General features: G+C 44.2%; 1 protein-coding gene across 3 annotated transcripts in view; it reads right to left on the bottom strand.

The window, feature by feature from the left end:
* Positions 1–11,479, bottom strand: part of ctso (cathepsin O) — a 39,667-nt gene extending 28,188 nt beyond the window's left edge. For 2 of the 3 annotated variants that reach the window (XM_059964926.1, XM_059964925.1), the window contains exon 1: positions 11,128–11,479. In XM_059964926.1, coding sequence (XP_059820909.1) covers positions 11,128–11,328 — 201 coding nt within the window. In that variant the 5' untranslated portion in view covers positions 11,329–11,479. Of the gene's footprint in view, positions 1–10,671; positions 10,881–11,127 lie in introns of those variants that run through there. The other variant, XM_059964927.1, reaches the window with a different exon arrangement.
* Between the last annotated feature and the right edge of the window lie 9,003 nt (positions 11,480–20,482).

The following is a 20,482-nucleotide window of genomic DNA, read 5'->3' on the forward strand; positions in this document are numbered from 1 at the left end:
TGGAACTTCTGTATGGGCGCCTGCAGTTCGGTTAGACTTAATCCAGTTCCCATGCTCCATGGAATTCCAAAGCTGGAGCACAATGGGGCTGGTTGAATTTCTCTGCTCTAGAGACTGAAATCTCCCTCAAGGAGCCTTATCAAAAGCAATTGGAAAAAAATGCTGCTGCATGAATGGCAAGTAGGTTTTTAAAATTTTAATTTGCTTGTTATTTGATTGTGTTTAAGCTTTGGTTAGTATTATTTAAGTAATCATTTAAGTTTTAATAATTCTTTTGATATTCAGAATGCGAATCAGGTCTATTATCACCAGCACTTAACAAGAAATTTATTAACTTAGCAGCAGTAGCACAATGCAATACACAATATAGAAAAAGAAACACAAAATAAAAGTGAGGTAGTGTCCAAGGGTTCAATGTCCATTTAGGCAAAGGGGAAGAAGCTGTTCCTGAATCGCTGAGTGTGTGCCTTCAGGCTCTGTATCTTCTACCCGATGGTAACAGTGAGAAAAGGGCATGCCCTGGGTGCTGGAGGTCCTTAATAATGGACACTGCCTTTCTGAGACACCGCTCTTTGAAGATGTCCTGAGTACTTCGTAGGGTAGTACCCAAGATAGAGCTGACTAAATTTACAACCCTCTGCAGCTTCTTTCAGTCCTGTGTAGTAGCAGCCCCCCCCCCCCACCATACCAGACAGTGATGCAGCCTGTCAGAATGCTTGCCATGATACATCTATAGAAGTTTTTGAGTGTATTTGTTAACATACCAAATCTCTTCAAATTCCTAATAAAGTATAGCTGCTGTCTTGCCTTCTTTATAACTACATTGATATGTTGGGACCAGGTTAGATCCTCTGAGATTTTGACAGCCAGGAACTTGAAGCTGCTCACTCTCTCCACTTCTGATCCCTCTGTATGGATTGGTATGTGCTCTTTCGTCTTACCTTTCCAGAAGTCCACAATCAGCTCTTTCGTCTTACTGACATTGAGTCCCAGGTTGTTGCTGCGGCACCACTCCACTAATTGGCATATCTCACTCCTGTACGCCCTCTCATCACCACCTGAGATTCTACCGACAATGGTTGTATCATCAGCAAATTTATAGATGGTATTTGAGCTATGCCTAGCCACACAGTCATGTGTATACAGAGAGTAGAGCAGTGGGCTAAACACACACCCCTGAGGTGCGCCAGTGTTGATTGTCAGCGAGGAGGATATGTTATCACCAATCCGCACAGATTGTGGTCTTCTGGTTAGGAAGTTGATGACCCAATTGCAGAGAGAAGTACAGAGGCCCAGGTTCTGCAACTTCTCAGTCAGGATTGTGGGAATGATGGTGTTAAATGCTGAGCTATAGGCGATGAACAGCATCCTGACTTAGGTGTTTGTGTTGTCCAGGTGGTCTAAAGTCATCTGAAGAGTCATTGAGATTGCATCTGCTGTTGACCTAATGTGACAACAGGCAAATTGAAATGGGTCCAGGTCCTTGCCGAGGCAGTTCATTCTAGTTATGACCAACCACACAAAGCATTTCATCACTGTCGATGTGAGTGCTACTGGGCTATAGTCACTAAGGCAGCTCACATTATTCTTCTTAGGCATTGATATAACTGTTATAATTCATGTTATTTTTAAATAGTTCTCAAATATTTTTGAATATTTGTGAATTGAAAGGTATTCAGAAACATTGAATCTCAACGTCATCTTTGTCATCCAGTGAGTCAAAGAGAGGGGTCTCAACAGCTGTCAAAGCCTCTCTCTGCACATGGTCAGCCAATCACACAGAGAGGTCCTGTGTTTCACCGCATTGCACTGATCTATGCCAATTTGCTGAAGGCTAGCCTCCCAGCAAAAGATCACATCAGAAAGAACAGCCTGGATCAAGGATAGGAAAGCAGTGATCTTGCAGAAGTGTAAGATGACGCTCAAATAAAGAGCCTTTTTGTTTCAGAAAAGGCATGGGTTAAAATATTTTGCTTCAATACCAAAATGATCATGTTTTAATTCTAACCGGCAAGACTTGACAAGGCAGGTATTGAAATAATAATTTAAATTTAATACTTCTGATTTTTATATAGTCCTCAGATGCTTTTCAACAGCTGTGAAGCACTAAAATATTCACATCCAAATTCACTCTTCCAGATGAAGTGTCTGAATTTGGAATTCAGACAAGTGCTCATTTCTCTCCACAGACGGACACATATGAGACTGCAGGCACTGGGATATGGAGCAATGAACAAGCCACTGGAAGAATTCAGTAGGCTAAGCAGCATCTGTGGATGGCAAGGATTGCTAATGTTTGAAGTTAACCCCCAACCTCCCCCTCGCCCCCACTCACTACTCTCACAGTCCTAATGCAGGATCTTGCTCGAAAACTTCAATTTCTTCCTTGCAAAATGATGCAGAGTACCTCCAGCGACCCATTTCTTGATTCATTTTCATCATCAGGTTTGAGAGTTGTATATTTCCAAAACTTATTTATACTAATTTTAATCTCACATACAAGGAATATGAATGATCTCAAAATTCTACATGTAGCACTTCAAGCATTACACACTAAAATGTAGACAATGCAGCATGCTTCAGTAGGAGAGAGTTACATAAATTAAGCGACAAATGATTGGTTTAATTAAGAATTTTACTAGGTATATACATTGGGTTCTGTTTAATTGGGCCATCGGTTAATTGCATATGCTTATTTGAGACAACTCTTAAAGTACAAAAACTAATCGAGAAAATAGCTAGGACTCCCTTCGTTTATTTGGGACACTATGTTGCTTAATTAACTGTTGCCGAACAATATCTAACTAGCGTCAGTTGAATGCACTTACATGGCCGTTAGACACTACACGTGCTTAGAGCGAACATTTTTTAAGTAGCGACAGTTCCGTGTCTTTGTGTTAAAATAGCAGTGATTTTTGGCACTGAGAGTTGGCGAGAAATAAGCAGTAAGACAACTCAGAACTACATTGCTCACTGCAGTTTCAAACGTTTAAGCATGGAGATGCTAGAAACAGCCAGGAGTGAAAATTAAACTATTACACTACTTCAACAAGTTGGGAACTACGAAAAATTTGAAGTTATCAATAATTATCCAATGAAAATGAAGATCTGGAAGATACAATCATTGAAAGCGTTGAATGAAGGTAATCCATTCTCTGTACTATGTGTCTGCACTGATTTTGTTTATTTACAATCAAAAGAACACAACATACACTGAATGCATTCCTCTGTCGACAACTATATTAAGAACTTTACTCCCTCCAAAACAGAGCCATTAATGTGCAATGGAGAGGAGCCGACCTTTGCCTTCCTGAAGTACACAATCATTTCTTTTGTCTTGTCCACTTTGACACACAGGCTGTTCTTCTCACACCAGTTGACAACCTCCTTGCTGTATGCTGACTCATCATTGTTGCCGATGAGGCAGACCATTACAGTGTCGTCAGAGAAATTGTTGATGCGATTTGAGCTGAATCTGGCAGTGCAGTCGCGTGCCAGCAGCATGAACAGCAAACACAAAGTACACTGCAGATGCTGGGGTCAAAGGAACACATACAGCAAGCTGGAGGAACTCAGCAGGTTGGGCAGCATCCGTGGAAACGAGCAGTCAATGTTTCCGGCCGAGACCCTTCGTCAGGACTGAAGAGGGAAGGGGCAGGGGCCCTATAAAGAAGGTGGGGGTAGGATGGGAAGTTCCCTTTGTCCTCACCTACCACCCCACCAGCCTCCGGATCCAGCACATTATCCTCCGAAACTTTCGACACCTTCAACAGGACCCCACCACTAAGCACATCTTTCCCTCTCTACCCCTCTCCGCTTTCCGCAGGGATCGCTCCCTCCACAACTGCCTGGTCCACATGTCCCTCCCCACAGATCTCCCACCTGGCACTTATCCCTGCAAGAGTAAGTGCTACACCTGTCCCTCCATCTCCTCTCTTACCACCATTCAGGGCCCAAACAGTCCCTCCAAGTGAGGCAACACTTCATTTGTGAGTCTGTTGGGGTCATCTATTGCATCTGGTGCTCCCAGTACGGCCTCCTCTACATTGGCAAGACCTGACGTAGATTGGGGGATCGCTTCATTGAGCACCTCCGCTCTGTCCGCCACAACAGACAGGATCTCCCGGTTGTCACCCACTTCAACTCTGCTTCACATTCCCATTCGATATCCATACATGGCCTCCTCTACTGCCATGAGGAGGCCAAACTCAGGTTGGAGGAGCAACACCTCATATACCGTCTGGGTAGTCTCCAGCCCCTTGGCGTGAACACTGAATTCTCCAACTTCTGGTAATTCCCTCCCTCTCCCTTTCCCTATCTCAGTTTCACTCTGTCTCCTCCTCCAGCTGCCTATCACCTCCTTCATGGTTCCGCCTTCTTCTACTACCCATAGTGCTTTCCCCTTACATTCCTTCTTCACCTTTCCTGCCTATCCCCTCCCCCAACCCTTGATCTTTCCCCTTACTGGTTTTTAACTTGACACCCACCAGCCTTCTCCTTCCCACCCTCCCCCCACGTTTTTTTATAGGGCCCCTGCCCCCTCCTTGATGAAGGGTCTTGGCCCAAAACGTTGACTGCTCGCTCCACGGATGTTGTCCAACCAGCATGAACAGCAGTGGGCTGAGCACAGAGCCTAGGGGCTCAGCGTGATGGGAGCTTGATAAGTTGCTGCCAACTTGGACTAACTGGGATCTTTCTGGGAAGACCAAGATTCAGTTACAGAGAGGGGTGCTGAGTCCCAACGAGGACCCACCAGCCTCTGAGGGATGATCATGTTGAACACCAAGCTGAAATTGAGTAACAGCATCCTGGCATAGGGGGCATTGTTTCCTAGGTGAGACAGGACAGAGTGGAGAGATATGCTCTGGCTTCATCAGTGCACTGTTTGAATGGCAGGTGAACTGCAAAGGGCAAGAGATCACTTCATAAGGAAATCAAGAGGGAGAAAAAAAGGCAAAGATGTTCCTCTAGCAGACAAGGTGTTGAAGGAGAGTACCAAGGTCTTCTTTAGATATATTAAGAGCAAAAGGACAGCAGGGAACCACATTGGCCCTCATGAAGATCAGTGTGGTCATCTATACACAGAGATGGAAGAGATGGGGAGGGAGATCTTAAATGTATTTTTTGCATCTGTATTTAACCCGGAGATTGACACAGAGTCTACAGATGTGAGGCAGTGCAGCAGGAAGGTCAAAGACTCTATACCGATTACAATTACAGAGGAGATGTTTGCTGCCTTGAGGCAAATCCTCAGGGCCTGACAGATGTTCCCTTGGACCTTGTGGGAAGCCAGTACAAAATATGCAGGGACCCAAGCAGAGGTATTTAAAATGTCCTTAGCCCCGGGTGAGGTGCCAGAAGATTGGAGGATAGCTAATGTTGTTCCGCTGTTTAAGAAAGGCTCTAAGAATAAACTAGGAAGTTATAGGCTGCCAAGCCTGAAGTCAGTAGTGGGTAAGTTATAGAACATTACAGGCCCTTCGGCCCATAAAGTTGTGCCGACCATGTAACCTACTCTAGAGACTGCCCAGAATTTCCCAAGTGCATAGCCCTCTATTTTTCTATGCTCCACATACCCATCTAAGAGTCTGTTAAACAACCCTATTGTAGCCGCTTCCACTGCAGCCTCCGGCAGTGCAGTTAAAAACACAGAAAACCTACAGCACAATGCAGGCCTTTCAGCTCACAAAGCTCAGCCGAACATGTCCTTACCTTAGAACTACCTAAGCTTACCCATAGCCCTCTGTTTTTCTAAGCTCTATGTATCCATCCAGGAGTCTCTTAAAAGACCCTATTGTTTCCATCTCCACCACCGGCAGCCTATTCCATGCACTCACCACTCTGCATAAAAAATCATCCCCTCTGTACTTACTTCCAAGCACCTTAAAACTATGCCCCCTCATGTTAGCCTTTTCAGATCTGGTAAAAAGCCTCTGACTATCCACACAATCAATGCCCCTCATCATCTTATACACCTCTATCTGGTCACCTCTGATCTTCCATCACTCCAAAGAGAAAAGGCCAAGAACACTCAACCTACTCTCATAAGGTACGCCCTCCAATCCAGGCAACATCCTTGTAAATGTCCTCTGTACTCTCTCTATAGTATCCACACCCTTCCTGTAGTGTGGTGATCAGAACTGAACACAGTACTCCAAGTGGAGTCTGACCAAGGTCTTACATAGCTGTAATATTACCTCACGACTGTTGAACTCAATCCCATGGTTGAAGAATGCTAGCACACCGTACACCTTCTTAACAACACTGTCAGCCTGCATGGTAGCTTTGAGTGTCCTTTCAACACGAACCCCGGGATCTCTCAGATCCTCCACACTGTCAAGAGTCTTACCATTTGTATTATATTGTATCTTCAAATTGGACCTATCAAAATGAACCACTTCGCACTTATTTGGGTTGAAGTCCATCTGCTACTTCTGAGCCCAGATCTGCATCCTACTAATGTCCCACTGTAACCTCTGACAACCCTCCAGGCTATCCACAACACCACTAACCTTTGTGTCATCAGCAAACTTACTAACCCACCCTTCTACTTCTTCATCCAGGTCATTTATAAAAATCACAAAGAGGAGGGTTCCCAGAACAGATCCCTGTGGAACACCACTGGTCAGAATATGAACCATCTACCACCACCCTTTGTGGGCAAGCCAATTTTGGATCCACAAAGCAAGGTCTTCTTGATGCCTCCTTACTTTCTGAAGGAGCCTTGCATGGGGAACATTGTCAAATGTTTTACTGAAATCCATAGAAACTACATCCACTGCTCTACCCTCATCAATGTGCTTTGTTACATCCTCAAAGAATTAAATCAGGCTCATAAGTCACAACCTGCCCTTGACAAAGCCATGCTGACTATTCCTAATCAGGCTATGTCTCTCCAAATGCTCATAAGTCCTGCCTCTCAGGACCTTCTCCAACAAATTGCCTACCACTGCAGTCAGACTCACTGGTCTAGTTTCTTGGGTTATCCCTATATTCTTTCTTGAACAAGGGAACAACATTTGCAATCCCAAATGTCTGGTACTTCTCCCGTCCCTATTGATGACGCAAAGATCATCACAAGAAGCTCAGCAATCTTCTCCTTCGCTTCTGATCCGGTCCTGGTGACTTATCTAACTTAATGCTTTTCAAAAGCTCCAGCCCATCCTCTTTCTTAATGTTTACATGCTCAAGCATTTCAGTCTGTTGTAAGTCATCCTTAGAATTCCAAGGTCTTTCCCCTGGTGAATACTGAAGCAAAGTATTCATTAAGTACCTCAGCTACTTCCTCCGACTCCACTCACATGTTTCCATGATTGTACCTGATTGGTCCTATTCTCACATACTTGTAGAATGTCTTGGGGTTTTCCTTAATCCTGCTCGCTAAGGCCTTTTCATGGCCCTTTCTGGCTCTCCAAATTCCATTTTTAAGGTTGCAAGGTTCCTAGCAACCTTGTAATTTTCTAGAGTTCTAACAGTACCTTTCGTAAGCTTTTCTTTTCTTCTTAACTAGGTTTTCTACATCCTTTGTACACCATAGTTCTTTAACCCTACCAATCTTTCCCTGCTTCAATGGAACATACCCATACTGAACTCCATGCAAATGTTCCCTGAATATTTGCCGCACTTCTGCTGTGCATTTCCCTGAGAACATCTGATCCCTATCTATACTCCCAAGTTCCTGCCTAATAGTATCACATTTCCCCCTACCCCAATTAAATGTTTTCCCGAATTGTCTGCTCCTATCCCTCTCCAATGCTATTGTAACGGAGGTAGAGTTGCAATCACTATCTCCAAAATGCTCCCCCACTGAGAGATCTGACACTTGACTAGGTTCATTTTCCAATATTAGATCAAGTACAGCCTCTCCTCTAGTTGGCTTATCTACATATTGCATCACAAAACCTTCCTGAACACACCTAACAAACTCCACCCCATCTAATCCCCCTTGTGCTAAGGAGAAGCCAATCAATATTAGGAAAACTAAAATCTCTCATCACAACAACACTATTATTATTGCACTGTTCAAGAGTCTGCCTCCCTATCTGCTCCCCAATATCCCTGTTACTATTGGGGGGGGGGGGTCTATAAAAACACCCAATAGAATTATTGCCCCTTTCCTGTTTCTGACTTCTACCCACACTGACTCAGTAGACTAACCCTCCATGTCTTCCTCTTTTTCTGCAGCTGTGACACTATCCCTAATTAGCAATGCCATGCCCCCACCTCTTTTGCCTCCCTCTCTGTTCTTTTTGAAACACCTAAAGCCTGGCACATTCAGGAACCATTCCTGCTCCAAGTCTCTGTAATGGCCATAACGTCACGCTCTAAGTTCATCCACCCTGTTTATGATACTCCTTACATTGAAACAGGCACATCTCAAACCACCAGCCTGAGTGCATCTTTGCTCTAACATCTGCCTATTCTTCCTCACAAACTCCTTCCAAGCTGTCTCAACTTGTGCTCCAACCTTCCCATCCTCTGCCTCTTCACTTCTTTGGTTCCCACCCCCCCCCCCCCCAGCAAATCTCGTTTAAACCCTCCCACACAGAATTAGCAAACCTCCCCACCAGGATATTGGTCCCCCCCCCCCGGATTCAAGTACAACCTGTCCTTTTCGTACAGGTCACACCTGCCCCAGAAGAGGTCCCGATGATCCAAAAATCTGAATCTCTGCCCCCTGCTCCAATCCTTCAGCCATGCATTTATCCTCCACCTTATTCTATTCCTATACTCATTGTCACCTGGCACAGGCAGCAATCCCGAGATTACTACCTTTGAGTTCCTGCTTCTCAGCTTCCTTCCTAATTCCCTGTATTCTGCTTTCAGGACTGCCACCTTTCTACTACCTATGTCGTTGGTACCAATATGTACCGTGACCTCTGGCTGCTCACCCTCCCATTTCAGGATATGGTGGTTGCGCTCAGAAGCATCATGAACCCTGGCACCTGGGAGGCAAACTACCATCCGTGTCCACAGAATCACCTGTCTGACCCCCTATCGAGTTCCCTATCACCGCTGTCCTCCTCTTCCTTTCCCTACCCTTCTGAGCCACAGAGCCAGACTCAGTGCCAGAGGCACAGCCACTGTTGCTTCCCCCAAGTAGACCTCCCCCAACAGCACTAAAAATGGAGTACTTATTGTTAAGGGGGCAGCCACAGGGGTGCTCTCCACTACCTGATGCCCCTCCTGACAGTCTCCCACTTATCTGTCTCCTGTGGCCCTGGGGTGACTACCTGCCTGTAGCTCCAATGTATCCCCTCCTTACTCTCCCTAACAAGCCAAAGGTCATCGAGCTGCAGCTCTATTTCCCTAACTCGGTCTCTAAGGAGCTGCAACTCAAAGCACCTGGTGCATCAGGGAGGCTGGAAGTCTCCCGGACATCCACATCTGACACCCAGAACAGAAAACTGGCCTCACAGTCATGCCCACTATTCTAATGCGCCAAGCCCCGGAAATGCCCCTTTTTCAAACTTTTCTCCCCAACCTGTGTGACGTTCTCTCTCTCTTCGATTGGTCCGCCAAAATTATTGATGATATTCTAAGTAACAAATATATAAGTAGTTGGATGGACAGGGATCGTCACCATGGCTTTGCTCGTGGTAGGTCATGTCTAACCAACCTAATAGAGTTTTTTGAGTAAGTTACCAGGAAAGCTAATGAAAGAAAGGCAGTGGATATTACCTACATGGACTTTAACGAGGTCCCGCACAGGAAGTAGGTCAAGAAGGTTCGGCATTCAGGATGAGGTAGTAAAATGGATTAGACATTAGCTTCACGGGAGAAGCCAGAGAGTGGTAGTACATGGTTACCTCTCTGACTGAAGGCCTGTGACTAACCGTGTGCCGCAGGGATCTGCGTCCGTTGTTGTTTGTCACCTATATCAACGATCAGGATGATAACATGATAAACTAGATCAGCAAATTTGCCTTCGACACCAAGGTGGAGTTCAATCTGGACTCATCAGAATCATGGAAACCTACAGCACAGAAACAGGCCTTTTGGCCCATCTAGACTGTGCTGAACTATTACACTGCCTAGTCCCATTGATCTGCACCTGGACCACAGCCTCCATACCCCTCCCATCCATGCAACCAGCCAGATTTCTCTTAAATGTAGAAATCAAACTCACATCTCCCACTTCTGCTGGCAGCTCATTCCACACTCTCATGACTCTCTGAGTGGAGGTTCTCCCTCATGCTCCCCCAAATATTTCACCTTTCACTTTTAACCCATGACCGGACCTCCAGTAGCACCCAACCTCAGTGAGGGAAAAAGCCTGCTTACATTCACCTCATAATTTTGTATACTGCTATCAATTTGTTATTTTGCAGCAGCAGTACAATGTAAGGAATAAACATTGTTCCAAATTACAAAAACAAAGTGCAGAAGAGGAATAGTGAGATACTGTTCAAGGACCATTGTGAAATCTGATGGCAGAGGGGAAGAAGCTGTTCTTAAAACACTGACTGTGGGCCTTAAAGGCTCCTGCACCTCCCCCACCCCCCAAGGTGGCAACTATCTCTATGAACATTAAGTCCAGCGTAGATGCTGGAACTCTGAAATAAAAACAGAAAAATTCTGGAAATACTCAGCAGGTCAAGCAGAGTTGTGGGTTCTTGCTGAAAATTTCAGCCCCAAGATCGCTCGTCAGACAAAGAGGAATAGATTTACCACTGGTGAAAACGCTTCTCTATCGCTTTCAGCAAGTTGCCATGGCTTCAGAACTGTCTTGCGCTTTGCAGGCAAACATTTCCGTGCAGGCGCACTGCAAGAACCGATCGAGGAAAGGAATAAAGGATAATATAAGAGCATGTGATTTGCAAAGGCTTTTCCGCGGACCTCGCAATGAAAATTGAAGTCAAATCATTTTGAGAGTTTCTACCCTTTTGCATTATATAAACACCGCACTATAAAACTAAACCATTAATCACGTACATTTCAAAGTTTAATTTTCGCTGCCAATTTTGCACGTTACTGAGAGCCTCATGTTAAAACAAATACAGTTAAATCGGGAACATCTCGGTAGAAATTAGTAATCCACCTCCCCGCATCCCTTTAGTCGAACGCTCCCCGGAACTCGCACTCGGGTCTGATCGTGCAGGAAGCAGGGGTGATGCCGTACGGTACCTGGAACACTCGGTATGTTTGAAGGAACCGGGGGCTCCCCAGCGCATAGCTCCGGCCGTACTTGGTAACAAACTGTAGAAAAAGCTTCTCGGGAGCGGCGGTGGCGTTTCGGCTTTCGAGTTCCGGCTGCTGGTCACTGCAGCACCCGGGCTGAAGGAGCTGCACGCCGGAAAGACACAAGAGCAGGATCGCTCCAGACATTCTGCAAGACGGGAGAAACCCGAGTATTAGAGTGGCCCCCGGCTGCTTCCGCTCCAAGTCCGGGCTGTCAGCTGATCCGCTGTTTTCGCTTTCACTTTACCCATTCCCCTTGGGGAGCCCGAGCTACACAACTAAGCGTTAAAGCCGCATCCCAGATTCATTGCTTGATGTATATTCCAGTTAACAGCAAGAGCAGTACGGATGGAGAGAGCCAGCATTGGATAAATAAAGAAGTAAGACATCAAACTACATGGATATAAAGTCGCAAAGAGTAGTGGGGAAGAGGCGCTGGCTGTCCACTCTGTCTATTCCTCTTAGTATTTTGTACACCTCTATCATGTCCCTTCTCATCCTCCTTCTCTCCAAAGAGTAAAGCCCTAGCTCCCTTAATCTCCAATCATAACCCATAATCTCTAAACCAGGCAGCATCCTGGTAAATCTCCTCTGTACCCTTTCCAATGCTTCCGCATCCTTCCTATACTGAGGCAACCAGAACTGGACACAGTACTCCAAGTGTGGCCTAACTAGAGTTTTATAGAGCTGCATCATTATATAGCGTCTCTTAAACTCTATCCCTCGACTTATGAAAGCTAACACCCCATAAGCTTTCTTAACTACCCTATCTACCTGTGAGGCAACTTTCAGGGATCTGTGGACCTGTACCCCCAGATCCCTCTGCTCCTCCACACTACCAAGTATCCTGCCATTTACTTTGTACTCTGCCTTGGAGTTTTTCCTTCCAAAGTGTACCACCTCACACTTCTCCGGGTTGAACTCCATCTGCCACTTCTCAGCCCACTTCTGCATCCTATCAATGTCTCTCTGCAATCTTCGACAATCCTCTACACTATCTACAACACCACCAACCTTTGTGTTGTCTGCAAACTTGCCAACACACCCTTCTACCCCCACATCCAGGTCGTTCATAAAAATCACAAAAAAGTAAAGGTCCCAGAACAGATCCTTGTGGGACACCACTAGTAACAACCCTCCAATCTGAATGTACTCCCTCCACCACGACTCTCTGCCTTCTGCAGGCAAGCCAATTCTGAATCCACCTGGCCAAACTTCCCTGGATCCCATGCCTTCTGACTTTCTGAATAAATCTACCGTGTGGAACCTTGTCAAATGCCTTATTGAAATCCATGTAGATCACATCCACTGCACTACCCTTATCTATATGCCTGGTCACCTCCTCAAAGAACTCTATCAGGCTTGTTAGGCATGATATGCCCTTCACAAAGCCATGCTGACTGTCCCTGATTAGACCATGATTCTCTAAATGCCCAGAGATCCTATCTCTAAGAATCTTTTCCAACAGCTTTCCCACCACAGATGTAAGGCTCACTGGTCTATAACCTTTTTTGAACAAGGGGATAACATTTGCCTCCCTCCAATCCTCCAAAGAGATGAAAGTGGATATAGGACCGCTAGAAAATGAGGCTGGAGAAGTAATAATAGGGGACAAGGATATGGCAGATGAACTAAATGAGTATTTTGCATCAGTCTTTACTGTGGAGGACACCAGCAGTGTGCCAGCTGTTGAAGGATGCAAAATCATTGGACTCTGTTATGGTGCCAGAGGACTGAAAAATTGTAAAAGTCACTCTCTTTAAGAAAGGAGGAAAGCAGCAGAAAAGAAATTATAGATGAGTTAGTCTGACCTCAGTGATTGGGAAGGTGTTGGAGTAATTTTGTTAAGGATGCAGTTATAGAGTACTTGGTGACACAGGATAAGATGGGACAAAGTCAACATGGTTTCATTAACGGAAAATCTTGACAAACATTTTGGAATTTTTTAAGGAGATTACAAGTAGTTTAGATAAAGTGGATGCAGTGGATGTTGTACATTTGGACTTTCAGAAGGCCTTTGACAAGGTGCCACACATGAGGCTGCTGACCAAGTTAAGAGCCCAAGGTATTGCAGGAAAGTTACTGGCATGGTTAGAGCACTGGCTGATTGGTAGGAGACAGTGAGTGGGAATAAAAGGGTCCTTTTCTGGTTGGCTGCCAGTGATTAGTGGTGTTCTGCAGGGGTCAGTGTAGGGACCGCTTCTTTTTATGCTGTATGTCAATGATTTAGATGATGGAATGATGGCTTTGTTGCCAAGTTTGCAGGTGATAACGCAGAATGGTGGAGGAGCAGGTAGTATTCAGGAAACAGGTAGGCTGCGGAAGGACTTAGACAAATTAGGAGAATGGGCAAGAGAGTGGCAAATGAAATACAAAGCTGGAAAATGCATGCTCATGCACTTTGGTAGAGGAATACATGTGCAGACTATTTTCTAAATGGGGACAAAATCCAAAATCTGAGATGCTAAGGCACTTGGGAATCCTTGTGCAGAACACCCTAACGATTAACTTGCAGGCAGAGCTGGTAGTGAGGAAGGCAAATGCAGTCTTAGCGTTCATTTCAAGAGGACTTGAATATAAGAGCAAGGATGTGATGCTGAGGCTTTATAAGGCACTGGTGAGGCCTCACAATGAGTATTGTGAATACTTCTGGACTCCTTATCTAAGAAAAGATGTGATGGCATGGAGAAGGTTCAGATGTGGTTCACTAGGATGACTCTGGAAATGAAAGGGTTATCATACATGGAACATTTGATAGCTGTGGGCCTGTGCTCACAGTAATTTAGAAGGATGAAGGGGGATCTCATTGAAATCTTTTGAATGTTGAAAGGCTTAGGCAGAGTAGATGTGGAAAGGATGTTTCCCACAGTGGGGGAGTCTAGGATAAGAGCGCACAGCCTCAGGATAGAGGGGTGTCCATTTGAAACTGAGATGCAGAGAAGTTTCTTTAACCAGAGGGTGGTGAATTTGTGGAATTTATTACCACATGCAGCAGTGTAGGCCAAGTTGTTGGGTATATTTAAGGCAGAGCTTGATAGGTTCTTGATTGGACATGGCATCAGAGATTACGGGGAGAAGGCCATGGAGGAAAGAGGCTGAGGAAGGAAGACAAAAGAATCAGCCACGATTAAATGGCGGAACAAACTCGATGGGCCAAGTGGCCTAATACTACTATGTCTTATGGTCATATCCTTTGAAGTATCAATTATAGTTTCAAAAGAGTAGGGTTCTCTTAAAATTGCTGGTTAGATTTCCCTGTTTATAATATACAAGGGAGTAGTTGAAGGGTACTCAAGATCTCCATTGCAATTGCACTACAAAACAATTAATAAATAAAACCAATGAAAAAATGAGTTCTTGACAACCCATTGTGTTATTAGGAAAGATAAGATTTATAAATGAACACATCAGATCAAAGGAAGTCCAATGTATTTACTGAATCATTTGCAAGCTTAGACAAAGAGCAGCAATTTTTTTTTTGCTGTAGTGATAGGTATCTTAAGGATTTCTCCTTCCTTCTCACTGGAACCTTTGATGTCCTGACTAATCAAGAACTCATTAACCTCTGCTTTAAATATATCCAATGCCGTGACTTCTACAGCCCTCTGTAGTAATGAATTCCACAGATTCACCACTCTCTGGCTGAAGAAATTCCTCCTGTTCTCTGTTCTAAATGGACATCCCTCTATTCTGAGGCTGTGCTCTCTTCTCCTGGACTTGCCCATTATAGGAAACATCCTCACCACATCTACTCTAAGCCTTTCAATATGTTTCAATGAGATTCCCCCTCATTCTTCTGAACATCAGTGAGCATGCCTAGAGCAATCAATTGTTACTCATACATTAACCCTTTCATTCTCAGAAGCATTCTCATGACCATCCTCTGGACTATCTACAATGCCAGCTTAGCTTTTTTTAGATGAGGCATCAACAACTGCTCACAATACTCTGTGCGGTCTGACCAGTGCCTTATAAAGCCTCAGCATTACATCCCTGCACTTGTATTCTAACCCTCTGGAAAAGAATGCTAACATTGCATTTACCTTCCGTACCACCGACTCAACATGAAAGTTTAGGGAATCCTGCACGTGGACTCCCAAGTCCCTTTGCACATCTGATTTTAGAATTTGCTCCCCATTTACAAAATAGTCAATGCCTTTATTCCTTCCACAAAGTACATGACCATATACTTCCCACACTGTATTCCATCTGCCACTTCTTTCCCATTCTTCCAATCTAAGTTCTTCTGCTGCCTCCTTGCTCTTGCAACACTACTTGCCCCTCACCTACCTTCACATCATCTGCAAAGTTGGCTACAAAGCCATCAATTCTGTCATCCAAATCATTAACATCTAACGTGAAAAGAAGCGGTTTCCACACTGACCACTAGCAGCCAACCAGGAAATGCCCCTTCATTTTCACTCTTTGCCTCCTGCCAATCAGCCAATCTTCTAACCATGCTTGTACCTTTCCTGTAATATCATGGATTCTCATCTTACTAAGCAGCCTCATCTGTGGTGCTTTGTCAAAGGCCTTCTAAAAAACCCAAAATAAACAACATCCTCTGACTCTCCTTTGTCTACCCTGCCTGTTGTTTCCTCGAATAATTCCAAAAGATTCTCACTTAAAAAAACCATCTGACTCTGTTTCCACTGATTCTATGAACAATGTAAGGAACAAAGGCCTCTCATAATTCTTAAATTTATTGCCAGTCATCTTAACTGATGGATATTATCTCATATTTAGTAGTTATTTTGCCATCAACTGGTCAGGCATAGTCCATCCTCAGCGTCAGTGTGAGTTACTGCTTACAGGGGCAGAATCATCAGCACGAGCAAATAACTGTTGGAACTGAAGTCCATAAAGACAGTCCTGTCCACCTGTAGAGTGGAGCAGCCACCTGAACCAGAGCATCTCTTGTCTGATCCTTTTATTCTGGCCTGGTGCTTAAATCGTCATCCAAACTTCAGGTTCCATCACCTTGGTATACTCTGGGGCCTGGACCCTGTTGCCTCGATTTGGCCTGTACCTGACTTCTTCGATTCAGCCTGGCACTTAAATTGATCGAACCTCTGGTCTTTCCTGCTCTTAGTGATGGGCCCACTGCCTTACCTCACCTCGGTTCTGCCACATATTTTAAAATTGGAACCTTCAACTACAGTGCTCATGACATGTCTTCTTTTTTTCCTCAATTGAGATATCAGGGTTCTTTTCCTGCCTTTCTGCTCCTGCCCTACCTCGGCTTCTAGTATCATTAATTTCCCTGTCCCTATCTTTTACACTGCTGATCCGCATATCCAGCAGATCATCTTCCACCATTTGAAGCATCATGAAACCAATGCCATTACTAACACATTCTACTTCACTCCCTGCACCTCATAAGAATCAGCCTGTCTTGACATCTTAGGTGGTCCCTTATTCACTACCTCCCCACAATATGGCACTTCTCCTTTCAAACAGAAAGAATGAAGCACCTCATCCTCCCAATCTTTCACCTCAAGCGTTTTTCTGCAAGTGGAACAACAATTCCCTTATGTTTTCAATTTTGTATATTGCTTATTTTGCTGCTGTTGTAATTTGTATTGCCCTAGAGAGACAGGAGAGCGCAAAACCATTTTATGAAGCACCTGTTTAATGTACAAGCACGATTCCAAATTTTTGTCTTGGTCAGTATAGCTCTTCATGTCACTTCCTTCAAATCTGCCTGTCCTTAGCTTCATATTTTTTTTCCAGTGAAGCTCAACATGAGCTCAAAGAACAGCTTTTTTCCCCTAAGGATTACACCTTTACACAGTCAACACCAAGAACCAAAAATTTCAATTATTTTATCATCCAATCTCTCCTGTCATCCAGCCTATAAGAAACCTTCCATTTTGTCCTTTCCTGCCCTTGGTCCTTTAACATTATTTTTCACTTCTAAAGAAATATCAGTGACTTGAAATGGAACTCTTCAATGCTGCATTATTTTGAATAAATTTTGCTTTTATTTCAGATTCCTGGCAACTGAATCATCTGAATCTTTTTGATATTCTCTTGAATTAAGCAGATTTGTTGACCTGCAACTCTTCTATTTAATTCTGCAAATTATACACATCCCTGTGACAATAAAAATCTTTTAATAAGCACATACACGATTCAAGTTTACAAAACTCAATGTTCATAATGTGCAACACTCGGAACATTTTGTTACTTGTTGAATTGGCACAAGTTACTGCAAATATTTTACAATCACTGATACGATGATGCTACAATGCAATCAACACAATGACCAATCCATGTGAGCCATGTACATACCTTGTGGTGTGCTTTGAAAGGAAAAGGCAGAGGGAGTGTTAGCAATGGGGAATAAATGCAAGTTAACACCCCTGCAAAGGAATAACCATAAAGCCCCATCCTTGATTCCTTGTGAAACTAATGAAAATAATAAGTTTAGGAATTGCTGAATGTTGGCAGCTTGCTTCAGTGTTTGCTGAGCTTGGCAATTAGCTTGCAAATATTTCATCACCAGTTGAGGAGACATCCTCAGTGTGTAGTTGTTGGTGTTTCTCTCTGGGAGTGCTTGCATTTATATAGGCCTCCCCCACCCCCTTCACTTGTCTCAGTCTTGATTGGCTTCACCTTCAGTTGACCTTTGTATTCTATTGATTCATGCTTCTTTGGCTCTGAGGGGTTTGTAGATGTCACTTTTGCTGATCTTACTACATGGAGACCAAGAAGGACACCACTTTAACTGGGACACTGTGAAGGTACTGGTGCAGGCAATCACAAAGCAGGCATGGGAATCTTTAGAACTGTAAAACTGTAAACAAGCACATTGAAATGGACACCATCTATGAACCCCAAAGAGCCAAAGAAACGCCATTCAGGACCAAGGCAAGTGAATGGGGGCTTATATAAATGTGAACCAATAGAATTCAAAAGTCAGCTGAAGGGGTAGCCAATCAGGACCGAGGCAAGTGAATGGAGGCTTATATAAATGTGAACCAATAGAATTCAAAAGTCAGCTGAAGGGGTAGCCAATCAGGACCGAGGCAAGCGAGTGGAGGCCTCTCTAAACATGAGCACTCCTGGAGGGAAACCCCAACAACTGCAGCTGACAATGTCACCTCGACTGGTGGTGAAACATCTGCAAGCTCGTTGCCAAACTTGACGAACACCACAACATCAAATGAAAATGATACGGGTTTTGAGAGTAAATACAGAAAAAAATCATTAAGGTGATTTAAAAAAAGTGAGTTTGGTATTCTGCCTTGAAATTAATCTCAATGATCAAAATGTTGACAGTCCTGAGGTGCCATGGTTGTCTCTGTCCCTCACAGTATCACTGCTCCACCAGTGCAGCCCAGCCTAGCCCAAGATAACCTTTACTGAGAGAATTTCCACAGAACTCACCATAGTGGTGTGAACACAGGGTAATAGCAGTCTACTTCAAAAGCAGCTGGAAAGATTGCTCATCAGGAATAACTCAGCGTTGAAACAGCAAAATGAAGTTAAGCTCAGTAACCATTCTAATCTGGGAGAATTAATCTCACATGGAATTTAATTCCATAAGAAGAAAAATTGATAATTGTTATATAGTTTTGTTCTTTTGTGTCTTAGTTCCATCTGCACACCCTGATCTTTAGACTATTTTCTTTGAGACTGTTCAAATTATTTTGTAATTTTAAGATCTATTTTGTACGGAAGATTATTCAGTTTCCCTGCTATTGGCCATAGGTCCCTGTAGAGGGCAGCATTTTCAAAGTGATAGACTCATCTTCATGTGCCATGCTCTGCCAGAGCCTCGGCAACCACTATCTTCCACTGCGATCTGTTGGCAGTCAAACCTTCTGCATCTCTGGCGGTGGGGCTGTTCCACTTCTTGATGTTGTCGATCCAGGTTGTCCTCTGTCTGCCTTGGGAGTGGCTTCCTTCTACTCTGCCTTCAAACACAGTGTGTTCCAGTGTGTTGTCAGTTCTTGAGATGTGTCCAAAGTAACAAAGTTTCCTTTGGATAACGGTTTCCAGAAGTATTAGTTTCGTGCCAGTCTTTCCTAGGATGAAATTGTTGGATCTCCTTTCAATGTATGATACCCTGAGGATCCGTCTGTATGTCCACAACTCAAATGCTGTCAACTTCTTTTTATCAGCTCCTTTTAGGGTCCATGTTTCACAGCCATATAGGGCTACTGGCTAGACGAGACTCTTGAGGAGGCGTATCTTGGTGTCAGTGCTCACAGATCTCTTTTTCCAGATGTTCCAGAGTTTGGTAGTGCTTGTGCTAGTCTTTGCTTTATTTCCTTGCTGCATTCATTTGTGTCATTTAGTTCTGCACCAAGGTATATAAAGGAAGACACGTGTTTGATCTTGTCATTTCCAATGTAGATGTCAGCTTGTATTGAAGTTTTGCTTATCACCATAACAATGGTCTTTTTTTGCCATTTATCAGCAATCCAAATTCAGCAGAAACTTTTGCAACATTATTGAGTAGAGCTTGTAGGTCTTCTTCTGTTGTGGCTAACAGGGCTGTGTCATTGGTGTATCTCAAGTTACTGATGGTTCTTCCTCCTATTTTAATGCCAGTGTTGTCTGGAATTGCCAGTCTCATGATCATCTCAGCATAGATGTTAAAAAGGTGTGGAGGAAGAACGCAGCCTTGGTGGACTCCTTTTCCATTGCAGAATGATTCAGTCTCGCCAGATGTGGTCCGAAGGCTGGAGGATTGCATAGCATACAGTGTTTCTAGAAGAGCCACTAGGTGTGGCGCCATGCCCGGTTGAATCATTGTCGTCCACAGTCTAGTGTATTGGACACAGTCAAATGCCTTTGAGTAGTCTGTGAAGCAGATGTACAGGGGGGTATTGACCTCTCTCATTTAGGTGTATGTTGAAAAGCTGGTCCCTGGTGCCTCGGCCGCTCCTGAAGCCAGCCTGTTTGAGTGCAATTTCTCTATCTACGTAGTTCTTTAGTCTCTCAGAGATGATTATGAGTAGAACCTTGCTGGCGTGTGATATCAATGTGATCGTTCGGTAATTACTGCCCTGCAGGAGGTCCCCTTTCTTGGGAATTGGAATGTAGACAGATTTGCACCAGTTCGTTGGCCATTTGCCAGTCTTCCAGATGGTGCAGACAATGTGGTGCAAGATGCAGGCCATTGAGGTGCCTGTTGCTTTCAGTAGTTCTGCTGGGATGTTGTCTGGACCAGGTGCTTTATTCTGGCAGCAGGGTGTTGGATGACAGCATTGGCGGGGGAACTTGACAGGTTAATGGCAATAATGTCAACTGCGCAGGCGGAAGAACGGCATAATGGCATCAATGGCTG

This window comes from Hypanus sabinus, chromosome 3 (assembly GCF_030144855.1).
Source record: "Hypanus sabinus isolate sHypSab1 chromosome 3, sHypSab1.hap1, whole genome shotgun sequence".
Lineage (NCBI taxonomy): Eukaryota > Metazoa > Chordata > Chondrichthyes > Myliobatiformes > Dasyatidae > Hypanus > Hypanus sabinus.